General features: G+C 44.2%; 1 protein-coding gene across 2 annotated transcripts in view; it reads left to right on the top strand.

Annotated features, from left to right (window-relative positions):
- dync2h1 (dynein cytoplasmic 2 heavy chain 1) overlaps positions 1-19,093 on the top strand; it is a 766,235-nt gene that overhangs the window by 284,993 nt on the left and 462,149 nt on the right. For both annotated transcript variants that reach the window (XM_078545532.1, XM_078545531.1), the window contains exons 61-62: positions 3,083-3,169; positions 3,605-3,731. In XM_078545532.1, the coding sequence (XP_078401658.1) occupies positions 3,083-3,169; positions 3,605-3,731 (214 nt within the window). The remainder of the gene's footprint in view (positions 1-3,082; positions 3,170-3,604; positions 3,732-19,093) is intronic.

The following is a 19,093-nucleotide window of genomic DNA, read 5'->3' as shown; positions in this document are numbered from 1 at the left end:
TACACCACTGAGATTGCCAGATCTTTGTGGGAAACTTTCTTCGAGGTCAGCGGTGAACACTGTTGCTTTTTCGCTAACAGCAAAATCCAGGCAAATGTTCACAAAACATAATTTCTTTATCATTTTGTTGCAGGGTTTTCAAAATACATGCCATGAAATAATTTTAATATATCATTGGACAATTCCAAGTGCTGCATACACAATGCTTTTATATTAATTATAAGTGTTGAAGCTGACAACTTTAAAAATGCTTGGCACAGCAAGTGGCATAATTTCAGTGGCCTGAGGATTTTTTAACAAATACCTTTCTCTTGAAACTTGGCTAAAAGAAAGTTAAGGTAATGAAGTGACTCCAAATATCATTCTGCACACCCATATATTTTAGAAAAATAATGGATTCCTCAAGAAAAAGCAATAAGCCCGCAACTCAACTTCAAATGAGAATCCAAGTGTCTCAGAAACGCTGAAATAATTTGGATTATGGATGGCATGGAAAAATGTTAGTCTTTGGAATATATGACAAATCACCTGAAATACCTTTTTAGTACATGGGGGAAATATATAAATAGAACTTGCATACTGTTCCTGGGTGTCTATATGAGATTGTATAGGTTTATAGACCCATGTTGATTGAAAGAAATAGTGGCCATTCACAGACCATATTTGCACTTGGTGTTTGCAAGCCCTATCTCCCCTTTCCCTGATGTATCAGCGGGGAATTATTGAGACTGAAACAGAGAGAATCCATTTCTGGTGACAGTGAAGGAAACCAGAGCTTAGAAGCAAAATAGAACTTGAACTCCTCAAATCATTGAAGTAATTTTACTGAAAAGAAATGAAAGCTACTTACATTCAAATTCAATGTGACAAATTCAACTTTATAAATTTGTGCAAATTTCAAAGTACTTACAGCACTTTTTCTCCGTACTTAAAAGTAAAGATTTTAATTACATACAATCACAAGTTCCAGCAGGACTGTACCTTTATTCAAGTATGGGGGATGTGCCCCTTAATTTGCCCTTGGGATGTGTTGAAGTAGACAAAAGTAGCATTTATTGTTCATTTCTGATTACTTAACCCTATTTTCCTCGAAAGTGATAGAAGGCCTTTCCCTTGAACCACTGCAGTCCTTCTGGTGAGGGTACTCTCATTGTTGTGTTCTGTAGAGCATTTCAGAATATTGACTGAGTGACAATGAGCAAATTGTGTCCATCCTCATGGTGGAGACCAGAGAGAATGGAGATGCTGCAGTGCATCCTGTGGATCTACATACTACAGCCAAGTGCAGAGGTGTTGGAGTGGGTGCATATTGAATACAGTAGCAGGAGGCACAGAGAAGCAAACTGTCCTGGATAATGTTGAGCCTTGAGTGTTGTTGTGGCTCCATTCCTCTATTTTGATTATGATGCATCCTGGGAGTGTTATAATGTTGTTGAGACATTAAAGCCTGGCCAACATTTGAGAATGTGGAAAGGGCATGGAGAAGGGGTGTAAAATATTGTTTTGGTTTAGTCATGTGTAGGATGTGGGCATCTCTGGCTTGGCCAGCATTTATTGCCCGTCCCTAATTGTCCTTGAGAAGGTGGTAGTGAGCTGCCACCTTGAACTGCTGCAGCCCCTGTGGTGTTGGCACAGGAAGCTGTTTGGGAGGGGTTCCAGGATTTTGACCCAGCAACAGTGAAGGAACGGTGATATATTTCCAAGTCAAGATGATGAGTGGCTTGGAGGGGAACTTCCAAGCGGTGGTGTTCCTATGTATCTGCTGCCCTTGTCCTTCTAGATGGTAGCAGTTGTAGGTTTGGAAGCTGCTGCCTAAGGAGCCCTGGTGAGTTTCTGCAGTGCATCTTGTAGATGGTACGCACTGCTGCCACTGTTTGGTGGTAGAGAGAGTGAATGCTTGTGTTGTTGGAGCTGCACTCATCCAGGCAAGTGGAGAATATTCCATCACACTCCTGACTTGTGCCTTGTAAATGGTGGACAGGCTTTGGGGAGTCAGGAGGTGAGTTACTTGCCGTAGGATTCCTAGCCTCTGACTTGCTCTTGTAGCCACAGCATTTATATGGCTAGTTCAGTTCAGCTTCTGGTCAATGGTAACCCCCAGGATATTGATAGTGGGGGATTCAGTGATGGTAATGCCATTGAATGTCAAGGGGCAATGGTTAGCTTCTCTCTTGTTGGAGATGGTCATTGCCTGGCACTTGTGTGGCATGAATGTTACTTGCCTCTTGTCAAACTACTCAGTAATGATAAAAACAAAAAACTACTGCGGATGCTGGAAATCCAAAACAAAAACAGAATTACCTGGAAAAACTCAACAGGTCTGGCAGCATCGGCGGAGGAGAAAAGAGTTGATGTTTCGAGTCCTCATGACCCTTCAGCAGAACTGAAGTTCTGCTGAAGGGTCATGATGACTCGAAACGTCAACTCTTTTCTCCTCCGCCGATGCTGCCAGACCTGCTGAATTTTTCCAGGTAATTTTGTTTTTACTCAGTAATGATGCTGTGTTTCAATTATACTGTTGCTGTAACTCAAATAGTTTCTTGTAACCCTTCACAATAAAACCTTTTTCTTGTCCTTTTGATGACCTGGTGGCCTAGGATGACCTAGGGGAGACAATGGTGTGGTGGTAATCTTGCTGGATGAGTAATTCAGAGACCCAGGCTAGTGCTCTGGGAACCTGGGTTAAATCACGTTATGGCAGCTGGTGAAATTTAAATTCTGTTAATAAACCTGGAATATAAAGCTACTGTCAGTAATGATGACCATGAAACTATCATTAATTGTTATAAAACCCACTTGGTTCACTAATGTCCTTTCCGGAAGGAAATCTGCCACCCTTACCTTGTTTGGCTTACATGTGTCTCCAGACCCACAGCAATGTGTTTGCCCTTTGAAATGACCTAGCAGGCCACTCAGTTCAAGGGCAATTAGGGATGGCCTTGTCAGTGATGCCCACATCCCATGAAAGAATAAAGAGATATATTGACATAGTTTTCTGTTTAATAATATTTGACATGTGTTTCTCATTCCAAAGTAATTTTCAGCATATATGTTTTCAGCTTTTTATCTTCTTTTTGACCAGAAACTTAAATAAAACTGAAGAAAGGAAACAGAGTCTCGAAATCAAGCTCTGCAGTGTGGGACGGAAAGTGACTGAACTTAAAGAAAAGTAAACATTTACTTGAATACATTTTAAGAATACAGAATGCAAAATTATAAAGCTTAATATTAACTCAAATCATACAGAATACAGTAGAGGTCATATTTCCCATCATGCCTATACATCTGATTGTTGGAGCAACCCAAAACTAGTACCACAGCCTCACTCTCACTCCATAAACTTGTATATTCCCAACTTCAAATATTTATCTAATGTTACCTTAAAAGAAACAATGATCTCTGCCTCAACCAGTTCCAATAACAAAGTATTCCAAACTCCAACAACCTTCTGTGTCAAGAAACTTCCCCTAATCCCCCTCCTGACACTTTCAGCAGTCATTTTAAATTGATGTTTTTTTTTGTCACTGACAGTCCTTAATTATTTGATGCATTTCTAAATGTTTAGTAATTTAGTCTAAAGTTGTTTCACCATTTGCTTCAATAGATTCCAGATCAGAACAACTGAAGCTGCTAAACTGGAAGCAGAGGTAAATAAAGCTCAGGAGACCATAGAGGCAGCTGAAAAACTGATAGGTCAGCTTGATGGGGAACACAGAAGGTGGAATGCCCAAGTAAGTTTCATCTTTGAAATGAGGTAAAATGTTTTGGATAATATTTTCTGGTAGTCTTCCAATTCCTATAATTTTTTTATGACCATATGACTTTATATTTCAAGAGAGATGCTTGTAATGTAATTAGAAAGTTCAGCTTACAATTTGGGTAAGGCTCATAGTAAAATTTATTGCAAGCAGCTGACACAGATCACCGGTGAAATCACTCCTGAAGTTTTAATTTCTTCTTCAGTTCATATGGTTAACACAGTAAACCAAGGGATTTGTTTTTGTCAAATGTTACAGTTTCAGATAGTGACTTGCTCAAGAACCATTGAGATAACCTTAGCTCAACCTGTCTGTGTCAGTGTTCATCCTGCAGAACAGCAATAACGCTAATTCTATATCCCCACTCTGTTAAAGCGTACGAATGGGCGTTGCTGATGTTGAGCATCTGTGTCTGGCATTGTGTGAATTCTGTTCGAAGATGTTGAACTTTAAGTATCTTATCATTTATCTTGGAATATTCAGAATAATTGATATTCTTGGTTTAATTGAAACAAGTTATCTGCATTCCCTGCTGATAAAAAATATGGCTTTGGTGCCCTGATGTGTCAAGACTTCCATTTCAGTAATTGAAAAGCTATATTTGATCATTGAAAGTCACATTGCTGGTGGAACACCTGTTCTTGCTGGTGTTTGAAAGCATGCATGGATCCTTGCCTTTCTCAACCTCAGATGATGTGAGCATGAAGTCAAATTGATGGCTTATCTTTGCGTTGTTGCAAAATAGAGCAAAAGCTGTATTTTTCCATGTGAAAAAATACAAATTTTTAAAAAGTTCATTCATGGGATGTGGGCATCGCTGGCTAGGCCAGCATTTATTACCCATCCCTAATTGCCTGTGAGAAGGTGGTGTTGAGCTGCCTTCTTGAACAGCTGCAGTTCATGTGCTGTAAGTATACCCACAGTGCTGTTTGGAAGGGAGTTCCAGGATTTTGACCCAGTGACAGTGAAGGAATGGTGATATATTTCCATGTCAGGATGGTGAGTAGTTTGGAGAGGAACTTGCAGGTGGTGGTGTTCCCATGTGCCTGATGCCTTTGTCCTTCTAGTGGTGCCGATTGTGGGTTTGGAAGGTGCTGTCTCAGGAGCCTTGGTGAGTTCCTGCAGTGCATCTTGTAGATGGTACACATGCTGCCACTGTACGTCGGTGGTGGAGGGAGTGAATGTTTGTGGATGTGGTGCCAATCAAGCGGGCTGCTTTGTCCTGGATGGTGTCAAGCTTCTTGAGTGTTGTTGGAGCTGCATTCATCCAGGCAAGTGGAGAGTATTCCATCACACTCCTGACCTATGCCTTGTAGATGGTGGACAGGCTTTGGGGAGTCAGAAGATGAGTTACTTGCCAAAGGATTCCTAGCCTCTGACCTCCTCTTGTAGCCACAATATATATATGGCTAGTCCAGTTCAGTTTCTGGTCAATGGTAACCCCTAGGATGTTGATAGTGGGGGCTTCAGCAATGGTAATGCCCTTGAATATCAAGGGGCAATGGTTAGATTCTCTCTTGTTGGAGATGGTTGTTGCCTGGCACTTGTGTGGCACGAATGTTACTTGCCATTTGTCAGCCCAAGCCTGGATATTGTGCAGGTCTTGTTGCATCTGGACATGGACCGTTTCATCTTTTCTCTCATCCTGTTTACTTTCTTTCCCTTATACTTTTGGTATTTTCTCTTTTATAGCTTAATTTTCTTATTTTTCTTTCTATTTTTCATCTTTTCTCTTTTTTCTTCCCCTGAATTTTCTCTTCATTTTCTATTTCTAACATCAAAGCATATCTTGCTGTAAATGATAATGCTGCTGATGAATTTTGCTTTCTGACAGTGTAGAGAAGTGGGACGGAGAGTATTCTGCTGATGTGGATTTATTCAGAATCCATTGCACCAGTGAAATATATTTGCTAAAACTTTGGTCCCCAGAGTTTTAATTGGAGCATTCCAGTGACACCACAAATGGGTGAAAGTAACATAAATTTCTTGTATGATTGCAGGAGTTGTTGCATTAAATGAGATTTTCTGTCGATTACATAGAATCACATTGAAACAGGCCATTCAACTCGACTGGTATATGCTGGTTTTTATGCTCTTTACAAACCTCCTTCCATCTTACTTTATCTCACTCTCAACATAAGCATCTATTTCTTTCTCACTCATGTACTTATCTAGTTTCCCCTTAAATGCAACAATGCTATTTGCCTCAACTACCATGTGGTAGAAAGTTCCACATTCTAACCACTCTGCGTAAAAAAAAAAGTCTCTCCCAAACTCAATATTGATTTATTAGAGACTATCATTTATTTATGAATTCTAGGTTAGGATTTTCCACAAATGGGATCAATTTCCTCTCTGTCTACTTTATTAAGACTCATCATAATTTTTAGGACCTCTATTAGATCACTCCTCAGCCTTTTCTAGAGAAAAGAACACCAGTTTGCTCAGTCTTTCCCATTGCCAAAACAAAGAAATTATAACTATTGTTATGATCCCAGCTGACAAGCTAACTTTTATTTTTTGTTTAGATACGTGGAGAGTGGCTACAGAAGTCAGCTGATAAACTTTTAACAAAAGAATAAAACATTTAAAGATGAGCTATATTACAATTCTCCTTCACCCACAACTATACCTTCACAGAGATATACAGATTTGTACGGATAACACAAGTTACAAAAGCTATCTTATACTCTAATGTTCACAGTAAGTACACAGCCCATGTAAACCAATAAGCGACACACCAGTGCTAGACACATCATTCTCTGAGACCAAGTTACAGATGCCACCCTAAACAGATGCTGTAGATCTCTCCTCAACTCCCCCCACCAGACGCTTGTCACACCGTGAGCCAACCAATCTCACTAAACTCCATCTTTCACATGAGGGTTTCCAGTTTCCACTCTGAAGAATTCCCTTTGGAATCTTCTTCCAAACCAATGCTTTCTCTCAGACGCCTTCTGCAAGGGTCCACCTCCAGGGTTTCAAACTCTCCTTCTGATGTCCCTCTCCCCTGGATCACCACGTGCATTCAAACTTCCTTCCACACACACTCTCTCAAATGCTCAGCTGTGTCAACAGAACACCACTTCTTCACATGCCTATAGTAAAGAGTTACAGATCTTCAGCTGTCCCTTTGGACCGTCTGGCTTCTCCCTTAAAACCTGGTTCCTGTGTCTTTCTTCTCTTTAAGCCTGAAACTTGGAGCCCTCCTCTCTGCTCCTTCCTTTAACTTCTACAGAATAGGACCTTATCCAGACTCCTGTTCTCCCTTTGACTAGAAGGCCTTCTTGGGACCCCTCCTTTCTTGGTGTGTGTGTGTGTGCTCCCTCTCTGCATCCCTGTTACTAGGCAACAGCACAGTTTTTTTCCCCCACTCTTGTTTGCTTTAACTCTCCTTCAAGAGTAGATCCCAGGTTTCACCCTTTAACCCACAAATTGAATAGGTATAAATTGAAGTTAAACTTAAAGATATACCTTATTCCTAACACACACAAATACAAATATAACTTAGCTAAGCTATCTCGATTTCCTAACACTATCATATTTGTAAATCTCTTTTGGACCACTTTCAGTGCCTTTATAACCTTTATGAGAATCAAGTATTTCTGGTAACCCCTGTTGCACATGCAGGTTGAAATGCTAAAGGTCGATTTTAACCATAGTTGCCTGGCAAAAACGGCATTTGGCCAATTAAGTCCAGCTGGTTACTTAACCACTCAGATCCCAAACGTGTTGGTTTGGCAGGTAGATCCTAAAGTTGGTGGGAGCCTCATAAGTTATTGTATCAACAGGATCCCAGTGTCAGAATGGGGAAACTGGCAGCTTTCTTGCTAGGCAGAAATAGATTTTGAGGCAGGGGGAGGCCATGAGAGTTAAAATTGAACCTGTGAATTTAAAAGGATCAGAATTCCTGTAAATACTATTGAATCCTAAGTGATGGATAATTAATTTGTTAAAATTATGCTTCCACCCTAGTGGCCATTGTCATGATAAAAATTTGCCAAGCACATTATAATTATATGATTGGGTTAAAATTATGCTCAAATTAGACCTATCATAAGGGGAATGCATAAATATGACAGGCACATTGTAATTTTAAGACTGAATTGGAACTGAGTTTAGATCCACTCACAATTACATTACAGATACGCAATTAAAGTAGCTGTATATTGGGTTTTCACTTCATTTCACCCTGTGCCTTATGATGTACTGTCTGTTTCAAAATCCCTTCAAGAAAATAACTTGATAGAATTATATCTTATTTTCATGAGGGTTTTCAAAAGAACTGATAGAGGAGCTGATGGCAATTGAATGGTTGCTTGATTTATAAAAATGGCCCAGATCTTCTGATGGAATTAGCAACGAACATTCAGACATTTGCCACTGTTGTGTGTCAGGACTCAGGAAATTCTGACCTGCACACAGGCGGGGTACTTAGCTGGGAATTTCAAACTGCCAATGGGCAAAGATTTGCAGCCTGGAACTCTGCGACGTTGCCTCTGACACTGATGTAGACATGTGCTAGATACAATAAACATGCCCAGAAATTTGTTCCAGGCTGTTCATCACAGGTGTAGGACCTAGGTTAAAAGTGGCTAACCGCAGAAGCTAAATCAGGAAGTCCTCAAAATGTATTTAAAAGTAAACTTGCTGAAAAATTAGCACTCCGCCCACTCACTCTAACGTCCCCCGCCCACCACTCCATGCCCCAAAACCTCCACCCCACCTTCACACTCGATCCCAATCACCCCCCACCCCCGCCACCCCCAACTACCCATCTCCCATCCACCTACAAAAAACCCAAACCTCAACATCCCCACACCCCTACCCACCACACATCCCTACCCCCAACTTGGCTCCCCCCACCGACCGCTCTACTTGTAAACAGCCCTTGTCTATTGTGGATGTGGTATGGAGTCGGACCTGCTGCCTCAGGATGCAGATCGGGGGCAGCCACATGGTCTGCTGAGCACTGAGGTGGGAACAGCCCGCCTCGGTTCTCTGGGACTCTGTCCCAGTTGTTTTGTTAAATATTTAGCCCTCACTCCTCCCACCCACTCCCCAGCCAATGCATGCCAACTCATGGCCCTCATGTGCTCCATGCCAACGCATGTCTCCACCCACTCCCATGGCCCCTCATAGTCTTTATGCCAACTCACGGAGAAAAATTTTCCCCCTGTTGTGGGGGGAAATGTGGGAACAGACGCAGGGCGCGCCACTATTTTATGTCGTCCTGCCTAGCGTGACATCTGCCAGGAAGCATTATGTGCTCCCTGTGTGGGTTGGGGGGGGGGATTCCCTCAGCTGGAAGTGCGCTCTTTCGCGCATGTGCGCAAAAGAGCGCACAGATCTCCCTGAGGCAAAGTGCTGCCTTGGGGAGATTAGCTCCAATTTAAAACTTTTAATAAACATGTTTAAAAATTTTCCCTGCCATTTCCCCTCATGTGACATTGTCACATGAGTTGGGACATGTCCATAAGTTTATTGAAACCTTTCTTAAAAATTTAAATACCCTCATGAAACCTCATCCCGCCCATGGATGAGGTTTCATACTTTTTCCGAAGCCCTCCAGGACTCCCGGCCTGCCCGCCAACCTTAGTGTTGGACGGGCAGGTCCATTAATGACCTTAATTAGTTTTTCAATGGCTTTAATAGGTCGTTGACAGGTCGGCGGGTGCGCAGCTGAATCAACTGTGTCCCCGCCGACCTGAAAATGGAAATAGTGCCGGGTGACGTCAGGAGTTCCACCCGACGTCACCCCACGTCATTTTACAGGTCGACGAACGTCCCCTGGCTCCGCTTGCCAACTGGAAGGCCCTGCCCATGCTCTCCATCCACCACTCTTCGCCTTTACATCCCCCATGCCAACTCATCCAATACCCATCATAGGCAGACCCTAGGAGTCATGCTAAGATGAAATAAAATGAAGTTCTGAATATCTATTACAGTTACTATGTAAAAAAGAAACTCCCATTCATGAAAGCTAATTCAATACATTTAAAAACCCTCCAGGTGTGAGTCTGAAGAGGAGCAGGTGAGGAGAATGCTGAGAGTGTGGATGCAGACCTCGGTAACCTCCAGGGAGGCAGGGACGCTTTGGTCCAACATGCCTTCAGCTAGCCTGCCAAATAAGCGCTTCCACCTCATGCCAGGGCTGCCACCTCCATTCCAGATGTCTGAAATGACCCTTTCCTTTGACCCCAAAGTCCGCTCAGTGCCTGTGCAATAAAGTTTATAGCCACCCATGTCCAGCATTACATACTGGCGTATCCTGCACTACACTAAATAAAAAAGGTGAAGCATACTCAGGCCATTACGACAAAAGAAAATTTATCTCATTTTGACAGTCCAAACAAATTAATAGAACCTTCTCTGTCTTCAACCACAGACCAGTACACACAAACAAAACATTGCACAAAAGAAGATCACCTGTGACCAGTCCCTCTTGTGCTCATGGTGCTTTAAACTTCAGTTTGTGAGTGCTACGTCTTGGAGCTCCCCTCTCGTTGACAGCGGCATTGGAGGCAGCTTGCTGACTCTGCTGTCCTGTTGGCCTTGATGACCTTGGCGGTCATCCTCTGGCCAGTGGAGCCTGTGCTGGCCTGAGTATGCACGTTGGATCAAGGCGTCCCTGGTATCCCTGTCTCCCTGGAGGTTACCGAGGTCTGCATCCACACCCTCAGCATTCTCCTTACCGTGCTCCTCTTCGGACTCTTACCTCGATTCATCATCTGTGCCCTGAGAGGAGCTTGCAGAGACGACAGGCGGCTCATGCGCTAACGTGAGGTCGCTCTGGACCTCCCTGCTCTCACAGTTGATGGACGGGCACCTAGCTGGGATACTGGGTACATCCATCTCCCAAACAGACATTGACCACCTGAGCTTAGTGCCTGTGTGAGGGCATGCAGGTCCGAACGCAACCCCAGGAACCCCTTATTCTGTTCCTGGAGCTGCCTCTCCATAAGTGTGGCCATTCTCTCAATGGAGGAGGCAGTGCGCTTGGCCATGAGGGTCAAGGCAGTGCTGGAGTTCCGCACAGACTCCCCCATAACAGAGACTTTGGCACGCATACCCTCATGGATGTCCATCAGATCCTCCCGCACATCTCCCTGGATATCCAGCATCTGCCGCCTAATGGACGACTCGAGGCTCATCATCTGCCTTTGATTCAGCATCGTCCTGGTCTCCAGCAGCCCTCCAACTGCCGGTGCCCCGGGCACTCTCTGCCTCTGCCCGCACCTTAAGCGAGTGTGAAGTGCCCTCACTGCTGTGCACCAACATTCTAGCCGCCGATGTAACGCTCACCGAGGTGCTGGTATCTACACTGGGGCCTGGTTCAGAGTGGGTGTGACACAGATGCATCTGGAGCATGGTGGTCCTCTGGCATCAGGGGTGGCTCTTCAGGGTCCTGCGATTGGATGTGTGGTGGAAAATCTAAGCGAGAACAACATGTCATTAGTTTAAGTCATCACATAGTCACTGTGCTTGCCAGGCACCCTGGTGAGACCATGGAGAACTGTATCATGGTGCCATTGCCCTTCAATCATCCATGCGGAATCCAGTTTTGAGGCTCCCGTCAATGATGAGATTACACAAGAATGTTTGCACCACCTGAAACTCTTACCTTTGTCTGACCAGCCTCTCTGCGGCCAGTTGACTGAGATACATGCCGGCTCTCCATCTCCAAGGCATCCTGCTTGTACCTCGTGAGAATTGGGAGGGTTTGGGGGCCTCTGCCAGTCTGTGACCTTTCAATGTTGTATGGCTTGTCTTCTCCTGAAAGAACAGAGGAGCATTGATTAGTCCACTCTCTCTACCTGCAGCGCCATTGCAGCCTGACCAACCTCACCTGTGGAACACCTTGCAGGGCACATCCAAGCTGTGGCCCTCGAGTGGCAAGGCACTCAGTCCAAGTGGCCAGGGCTCACCCGCTTGGCCAGCTCTAGCAGCATTGACGCTTGGCACGCAGACTCTAACACCACTTGGCACCATGGGCAGGATGACCAGACCTTCAACACACTGATCCATGCCAACATAGTACTCATCCTCCCTGAGCGCAGCAGGATGTTAAACCTCTTGCAGACCCAGGTACGCCACACAACATCATGGCTGCTGACCAGTGCTGTCACCTCCTCCCAAGCTCTTTTTGTAAGATGCGGTGCCCTCCTTTCCATCCCTGGGGACAAGGGTGTCCCTCCTGGCAGCCACCTCCTCCAGGAGGACTGCGAAGCAATTGTCAAGAAACTGGGGGGGGCCTGACCTGCCCCTCCTGCCTGGCATCTGCAGCTGCACTGGAAGTCATAATTTCCTGCTGAGAACACAGAAGATGTCGGCTTTGCTGGTAGCGTTCCGGTGCCGCCTGGGCTGTTTTTAAACTGGATGCTGTGTCGCCAACCCCCACTCGGCCCTTCCCAACCAGTGAGGAGCTGTGTTTCATGTTGGGCAGGCCTTAATTGGCCTGTCAGCGTGAAATCGCATTCGGGGACCGATTTCGGGTGGCAGCCCATTTCCTGGCCACTTCTGGGCTTGCCCGCTGAACTCAAAATTCTGCCCAATGCTCTAGTAATAGTGCTTAGGGTTATGTGAGCAAATTGAATCTGCTGGGACAGATTTTTTTCAACTGTCACAGGCACAGGCAGGAAGTTTTCTCAACTTTTAATTGGATGCCCATTTAAATAACTTGACAATTGGCACTTCTACAGACTTTTTCCACCCTTCAAGAGCATTTATAACTTATCTAATGATTCATAACTCCCACACTGCAGAATAAAGCCCTTACTACTGTGAAAATGGGGTCTGTTTGAATTCAGTCTGTTTGAATTCAGCACTGAGTTCAAATGGCCCTACTGAGTTCACATTTCCCACATGTGGGAGTCACATCCTGCACCTGTCTCTGTTTAATTAAAAATGCAGGTAGTATTTTAAACAAAATAAATGAGTTAATGGCACAAATAGAGGTTAATGGGTGCGATCTTAGCCATTATGGAGATGTGGTGACAGGGAGATTAAAGCTGGGAACTAAATATTCAGGGATATGTGACTTTTCGCAAGGACATGCAGGAAGGAAAGGGTGGTGGGGTCGTTTTGTTAGTACGAGATGGAATAAGTATGATAGCAAGAAAGGATCTTGGATCGGAAGATGTAGAATCCATTTGGGTGGAGGTAATAAATAACAAGGGGAAGAAGACACTGGTGGGAGTAGTCTATAGGCCCCCTGGCAGTAGCTATACTGTAGTACAGAGAATAAATAAGGAGATAATGAGGGCATGTAAAAAAGGCAGTACATTAATCATGGATGACTTTAATTTTCATATGGATTGAGAAAATCAAATTGGAAGAGGTAGACACAAGCAAGAATCCATAGTGTATTCGGGGCAGTTTCTTAGACCAACATGTTGTGAATCCAACCAGGGATCAGTCTATTTCGGATCTGGTAATGTGTAATGAGGTAGATTATCAGGCAAATTATCTCAGAGTAAAGGATCCTCTAGGAAACAGTGACCATAATATGGTAGAATTTAGCATTCAGTTTGAGAGTGAGAAATTTGGGATGGAAACAACTGTGCTAAACTTAAATACAGGAAATTACAAAGGAATGAGGGCAGAGTTGGCTGGAGTGGACTGGGAAAGGGGTTTAGCAGGAAAGATGGTTGATGAACAATGGCTGATGTTTAAGAAAATAATTCATGACTCTCAACGAAGATATATCCCAGTGAGGAAGAAGGATTCAAGGAAAAGGATAAACCAACTATGGTTAACCAACGAAGTTAAGGACAGTATCAAATTGAATGAAAAAACATACAATGTGGCAAAACTTAGCGGTAAGCCAGAGAATTGGGAACGTTTTAAAAACCAAGAAAAGATGACCAAAAAAGAAGAGGGAGAAAATAAACTTTGTGGGTAAACCAGCAAGTAATATAAAACAGAGAGTAAGAACTTCTTTAAATATATAAAAAGGAAGAGGGGGGCCAAAGTGAACATAGGGCCCTTAGAGAATGAAGCTAAGGAAATAATGGGGAACCAGGAAATGGCAGAGAAGTTCAATAAATACTTTGTTTCAGTCTTCACGGTAGAAGATACTAATAGCATTCCAAAAATGCTAAATAATCAAAGGGTAAAAAGGGGGGAGGAAATAAATACAATAACTATTGACTAGAGAAAAAATACTAGGGAAACCAATGGGGCTAAAGGCCGATATGTCCCCTGGACCTGATGGGTTGCATCCTAGGATACTAAAGGAAGTAGCTACAGAGATAGTGGATGTACTGGTAGTAATTTTTCAAGAATCCTTCAGAAGATTCTGGAAAAGTCCCAGAGGATTGGAAAACTACCAATGTAATACCCTTATTCAAAAAGGGAGACAGACAAAAAACAGGTAACTACAGGCCAGTTAGCTTAACCTCTGTCATTGGGAAAATGTTGGAATCTATTATAAAGGATGTAATAGCAGAGCATTTAGAAATACATAATCTAACCAAGCAGAGTCAGCATGGCTTCATGAAGGGGAAATCATGCCTAACAAATTTATTAGAATTCTTTGAGGAGGTAACAAGCAGGATAAATAAAGGGGAACCAGTAGACGTAATATATTTGGATTTCCAAAAGGCATTGGATAAAGTACCACACATAAGGCTACTTAATATGATAAGAGCCCATAGTGTTGGGGGTAGCATGGATAGAGGATTGGCTAACTAATAGAAGACAGAGAGCTGGGATAAGGGGGCCATTTCCGGGATGAGAACCTGTAACTAGTGGAGTGCCACAGGGATCAGTGCTGGGGCTACAATTATTTACAATATATATTAATGACTTAGATGAGAGAAGTGAATGTAGTATCGCCAAGTTTGTGGATGACGCAAAAATAGGTAGGAAGGCGAGTGGTGAGGATGATAGAGTCTACAGAGGGATATAAACAGGTTAAGTGAGTGGGCAAAAATTTGACAGATGGAATATAATGTTGGAAAATGTGAGGTTATGCATTTTGGCAGGGAGAATAGAGGAGCTGAATATTATTTAAATGGAGAAAGACTGCAGATGGCTGCAGCACAGAAGGATTTGGGAGTCCTTATGCATGAATCCCACAAAGCTAACATACAAGTTCAACAGGTAATAGGGAAGGCAAATGGGACATTGGGCTTTATTTCAAAGGGAATGGAGTATAAAAATAGGGAAGCCTTGCTAAAACAATACAAGGCACTAGTTAGACCCCACCTAGAATACTGTAACAATTTTGGCCCCCTTATCTAAGGTAAGATATGCTGGCATTGGAGGCAGTCCAGAAAAGTTCACTAGGTTGACCCCAGGCATGGAGAGATTTTCTTATGAGGAGAGGTTGAGTAGGTTGGCCCTGTACTCATTGGAGTTTATGAGAATGAGAGGTGACCTTATTGAAACCTATAAGATTCTTATGGGGTTTGACAGGGTAGATGCTGAGAGGTTGTTTCACCTTGCGGGAGAGTCTAGGACCAGAGGGCATAATCTCATTTAAAACAGAGATGACAAGGAATTTCTTTTCTGAGAGTAATGAATCTATTGAATTCTTTACCGCAGAGAGCTGTAGAGTCTGGGGTTGTTAAGTATATTCAAGGATGAGATGGACAGATTTTTAATCAGTAAGGGAATAGAGTGTTATGGGGAAAATGCAGGAAAGTGGAATTGAGTAGATTATCAGATCAGCCATGATCTCATTGAATGGCAGAGTAGAGTTGATGGGCCGAATGGCCTACTTCTGCTCCTACGTCTTATGGTCTTCTGGTGTAACCCTGGATGCTTCACATTTTCCTTTTTGTGGCTCTTGGCTGTGTCAGAATAAAAAAAGACTTGAGAAAAAAATGAGGGAGTAAGCTTGGAGCTAGAAAATAACAAAGACACAGGAGAGAGTATCAGAAGTAAGGGGTGCAATCTTCTCCCCTTACTCCCTGCCTGAATGACCGGATCATTTTCATGCTGGTTACCCAAACCATTGATTGCGCATTTTGCTGTTACTCTTTCTTAGAGCAAGCCAAATTTCATCCTACTGCGTGGTTTCTTAACAAATCAGGGAGGACAGGTGGAATGATGTGCCTAAAGCAGCAATGAAGGATCTCTATTTAAAGGGATAGAAACAAAAAGCTAAAAGCTACTGCGGATGCTGGAAATCCAAAACAAAAACAGAATTACCTGGAAAAACTCAGCAGGTCTGGCAGCATCGGTGGAGAAGAAAACAGTTGACGTTTCGAGTCCTCATGACCCTTCGGCAGAACTGAAGTATAGTTAGGAGAGAGGTGAAATATAAGCTGGTCTAAGGTGGGGGGCGGGGGGAGGGGGGAGAGAGAATTTGAGGGTGGGGTGGTTGTGGGGACAAGCAAGCAGTGATAGGAGCAGATAATCAAAAGATGTCACAGACAAAAGGATCAAAGAGGTGTTGAAGGTGGTGATATTATCTAAGAAAAGTGCTAATTAAGAATGGATGGCAGGATACTCAAGGTACAGCTTTAGTGGGGGTGGGGTGGAAAGACTAACAAAGTATTAGTTGTAGATTTAAAAATAATGGAAATAGGTGGGAAAAGAAGAATCTATATAAATTATTGAAAAAAAAAAGGGAGGGGGAAGAAACGGGGTGGGGATGGGGGGAGGGGGAGTTTAAGATCTAACGTTGTATCTTATCCGGTACATCGATGATTACTTCGGTGCTGCTTCATGCTCTCGTCCTGGAAAAATTTATTAATTTTGCTTTCAATCTCCACCCCTCCATCATTTTCACATGGTCCATCTCTGACACTTCTCTTCCCTTCCTTGACCTCTCTGTCTCAATTTCTGATGATAGACTGTCCACCAATATCCATTACAAGCCTACCGACTCCCACAGCTACCTCGACTACAGCTCCTCACACCCCGCTTCCTGTAAGGACTCCATCCCATTCTCTCAGTTCCTTCGCCTCCGTCGCATCTGTTCTGATGACGCTACCTTCAAAAACAGCTCCTCTGACATGTCCTCCTTCTTCCTTAACCGAGGTTTTCCACCCACGGTCGTTGACAGGGCCCTCAACCGTGTCCGGCCCATATCCCGCGCATCCGCCCTCACGCCTTCTCCTCCCTCCCAGAAACATGATAGGGTCCCCCTTGTCCTCACTTATCACCCCACCAGCCTCCGCATTCAAAGGATCATCCTCCGCCATTTCCGCCAACTCCAGCATGATGCCACCACCAAACACATCTTCCCTTCACCCCCCCGGCGGCATTCCGTAGGGATCATTCCCTCCGGGACACCCTGGTCCACTCCTCCATCACCCCCTACTCCTCAACCCCCACCTATGGCACCTCCCCATGCCCACGCATAAGGTAGAACACCTGCCCCTTCACTTCCTCTCTCCTCACCGTCCAAGGGCCCAAACACTCCTTTCAAGTGAAGCAGCATTTCACTTGCATTTCCCCTAACTTAGTCTACTGCATTCGTTGCTCCCAATGCGGTCTCCTCTACATTGGAGAGACTAAACGCAAACTGGGCGACCGCTTTGCAGAACACCTGTGGTCTGTCCGCAAGAAAGACCCAAACCTCCCTGTCGCTTGCCATTTTAGCACTCCACCCTGTTCTCTTGCCCACATGTCTGTCCTTGGCTTGCTGCATTGTTCCAGTGAAGCCCAACGCAAACTGGAGGAACAGCACCTCATCTTTCGACTAGGCACTTTACAGCCTTCCGGGCTGAATATTGAATTCAACAACTTTAGATCTTAAACTCCCCCTCCCCCCATCCCCACCCCGTTTCTTCCCCCTCCCTTTTTTTTTCAATAATTTATATAGATTCTTCTTTTCCCACCTATTTCCATTATTTTTAAATCTACAACTAATACTTTGTTAGTCTTTCCACCCCACCCCCACTAGAGCTGTACCTTGAGTATCCTGCCATTCATTCTTAATTAGCACTTTTCTTAGATAATATCACCACCTTAACACCTCTTTGATCCTTTTGTCTGTGACATCTTTTGATTATCTGCTCCTATCACTGCTTGCTTGTCCCCACAACCACCCCACCCTCAACTTCTCTCTCTCCCCCCGCCCCCCACCTTAGACCAGCTTATATTTCACCTCTCTCCTAACTATACTTCAGTTCTGCCGAAGGGTCATGAGGACTCGAAACGTCAACTGTTTTCTTCTCCACCGATGCTGCCAGACCTGCTGAGTTTTTCCAGGTAATTCTGTTTTTGTTTTCTATTTAAAGGGAACCTGGCAGGCCTCACAATTTCAGTAACATTTTCAGGAAAAAGTCCAGTGTAAGAGAAAAGAACAGCAGGAAAGATGGAAGATGTGGGAAGGCTCCTACAAGTTCATGGACCTGGCCCTGGAGGTGTTTTTTTAATTCATCCAGGGGGTGTGGGCGTCACTGGCTGGGCCAGCATTTATTGTCCATCCCTCGTTGCCCATGAGAAGGCGATGGTGAACTGCCTTCTTGAACCACTGCAATCCCTGTGCTGTAGGTACACCCACAGTGCTTTAAGGGAGAGAGTTCCATGATTTTGACCCAGCAACAGTGAAGGAACACAATATATTTACAAGTCAGGATGGTGAGTGACTTGGAGGGGAGCTTCCAGATTGTGGTATTCCCATCTATCTGCTGCCCTTGTCCTTCTAGATGGTAGTGGGTTGTGGGTTTGGAAGGTGTTGTCTAAGGAGCCTGGGTGGATTCCTGCAGTGCATCTTGTAGATAGTATACACTGCTGCCACTGTCCGTTGGTGGTGGAGGGAGTCAATGTTTGTGGATGTGATGCCAATCAAGTGGGTTGCTTTGTCCTGGATGGTGTCAAGCTTCTTGAGTGTTATGGGAGCTGCTTTCATCCAGGCAAGTGGGGAATATTCCCTGACTTGTGCCTTGTAGATGGTGGACAGGCTTTGGGGAGTCAGGAGGTGGGTTACCCGCTGCAGAATTCCTAGCCTCTGACCTGTTCTTGTAGCCACAATATTTATGTTGCTAATCCAGTTCAGTTTCTGGTCAATGGTAACCCCCAGGATGCTGATAGTGGGGGATTCAGTGGTGGTAATGCCATTGAACGTCAAGGGGTGATGGTTAGCTTCTCTCTTGTTGGGGATGGTCATTGCCTTGCACTTGTGTGGCGTGAATGCTACTTGCCACTTGTCAGCCCAAGCCTGGATATTGTCCAGGTCTTGCTGCATTTGGGCATAGACTGGTTAAGTATCTGAGGAGTTGTGAATGATGCTGAACGTTGTGCAGTCATCAGTGAACATCCCCATTTCTGACCTTATGATGGAAGGAAGGTCATTGATGAAGCAGCTGAAGCTGGTTGGGCCGAGGACACTACCCTGAGGAACTCCTACAGTGATATCCTGGAGCTGAGATGAT

The sequence above is a fragment of the Cetorhinus maximus genome, chromosome 7, assembly GCF_964194155.1.
Source record: "Cetorhinus maximus chromosome 7, sCetMax3.hap1.1, whole genome shotgun sequence".
NCBI lineage: Eukaryota > Metazoa > Chordata > Chondrichthyes > Lamniformes > Cetorhinidae > Cetorhinus > Cetorhinus maximus.
This window is presented reverse-complemented; position numbering and strand designations above follow the sequence as displayed.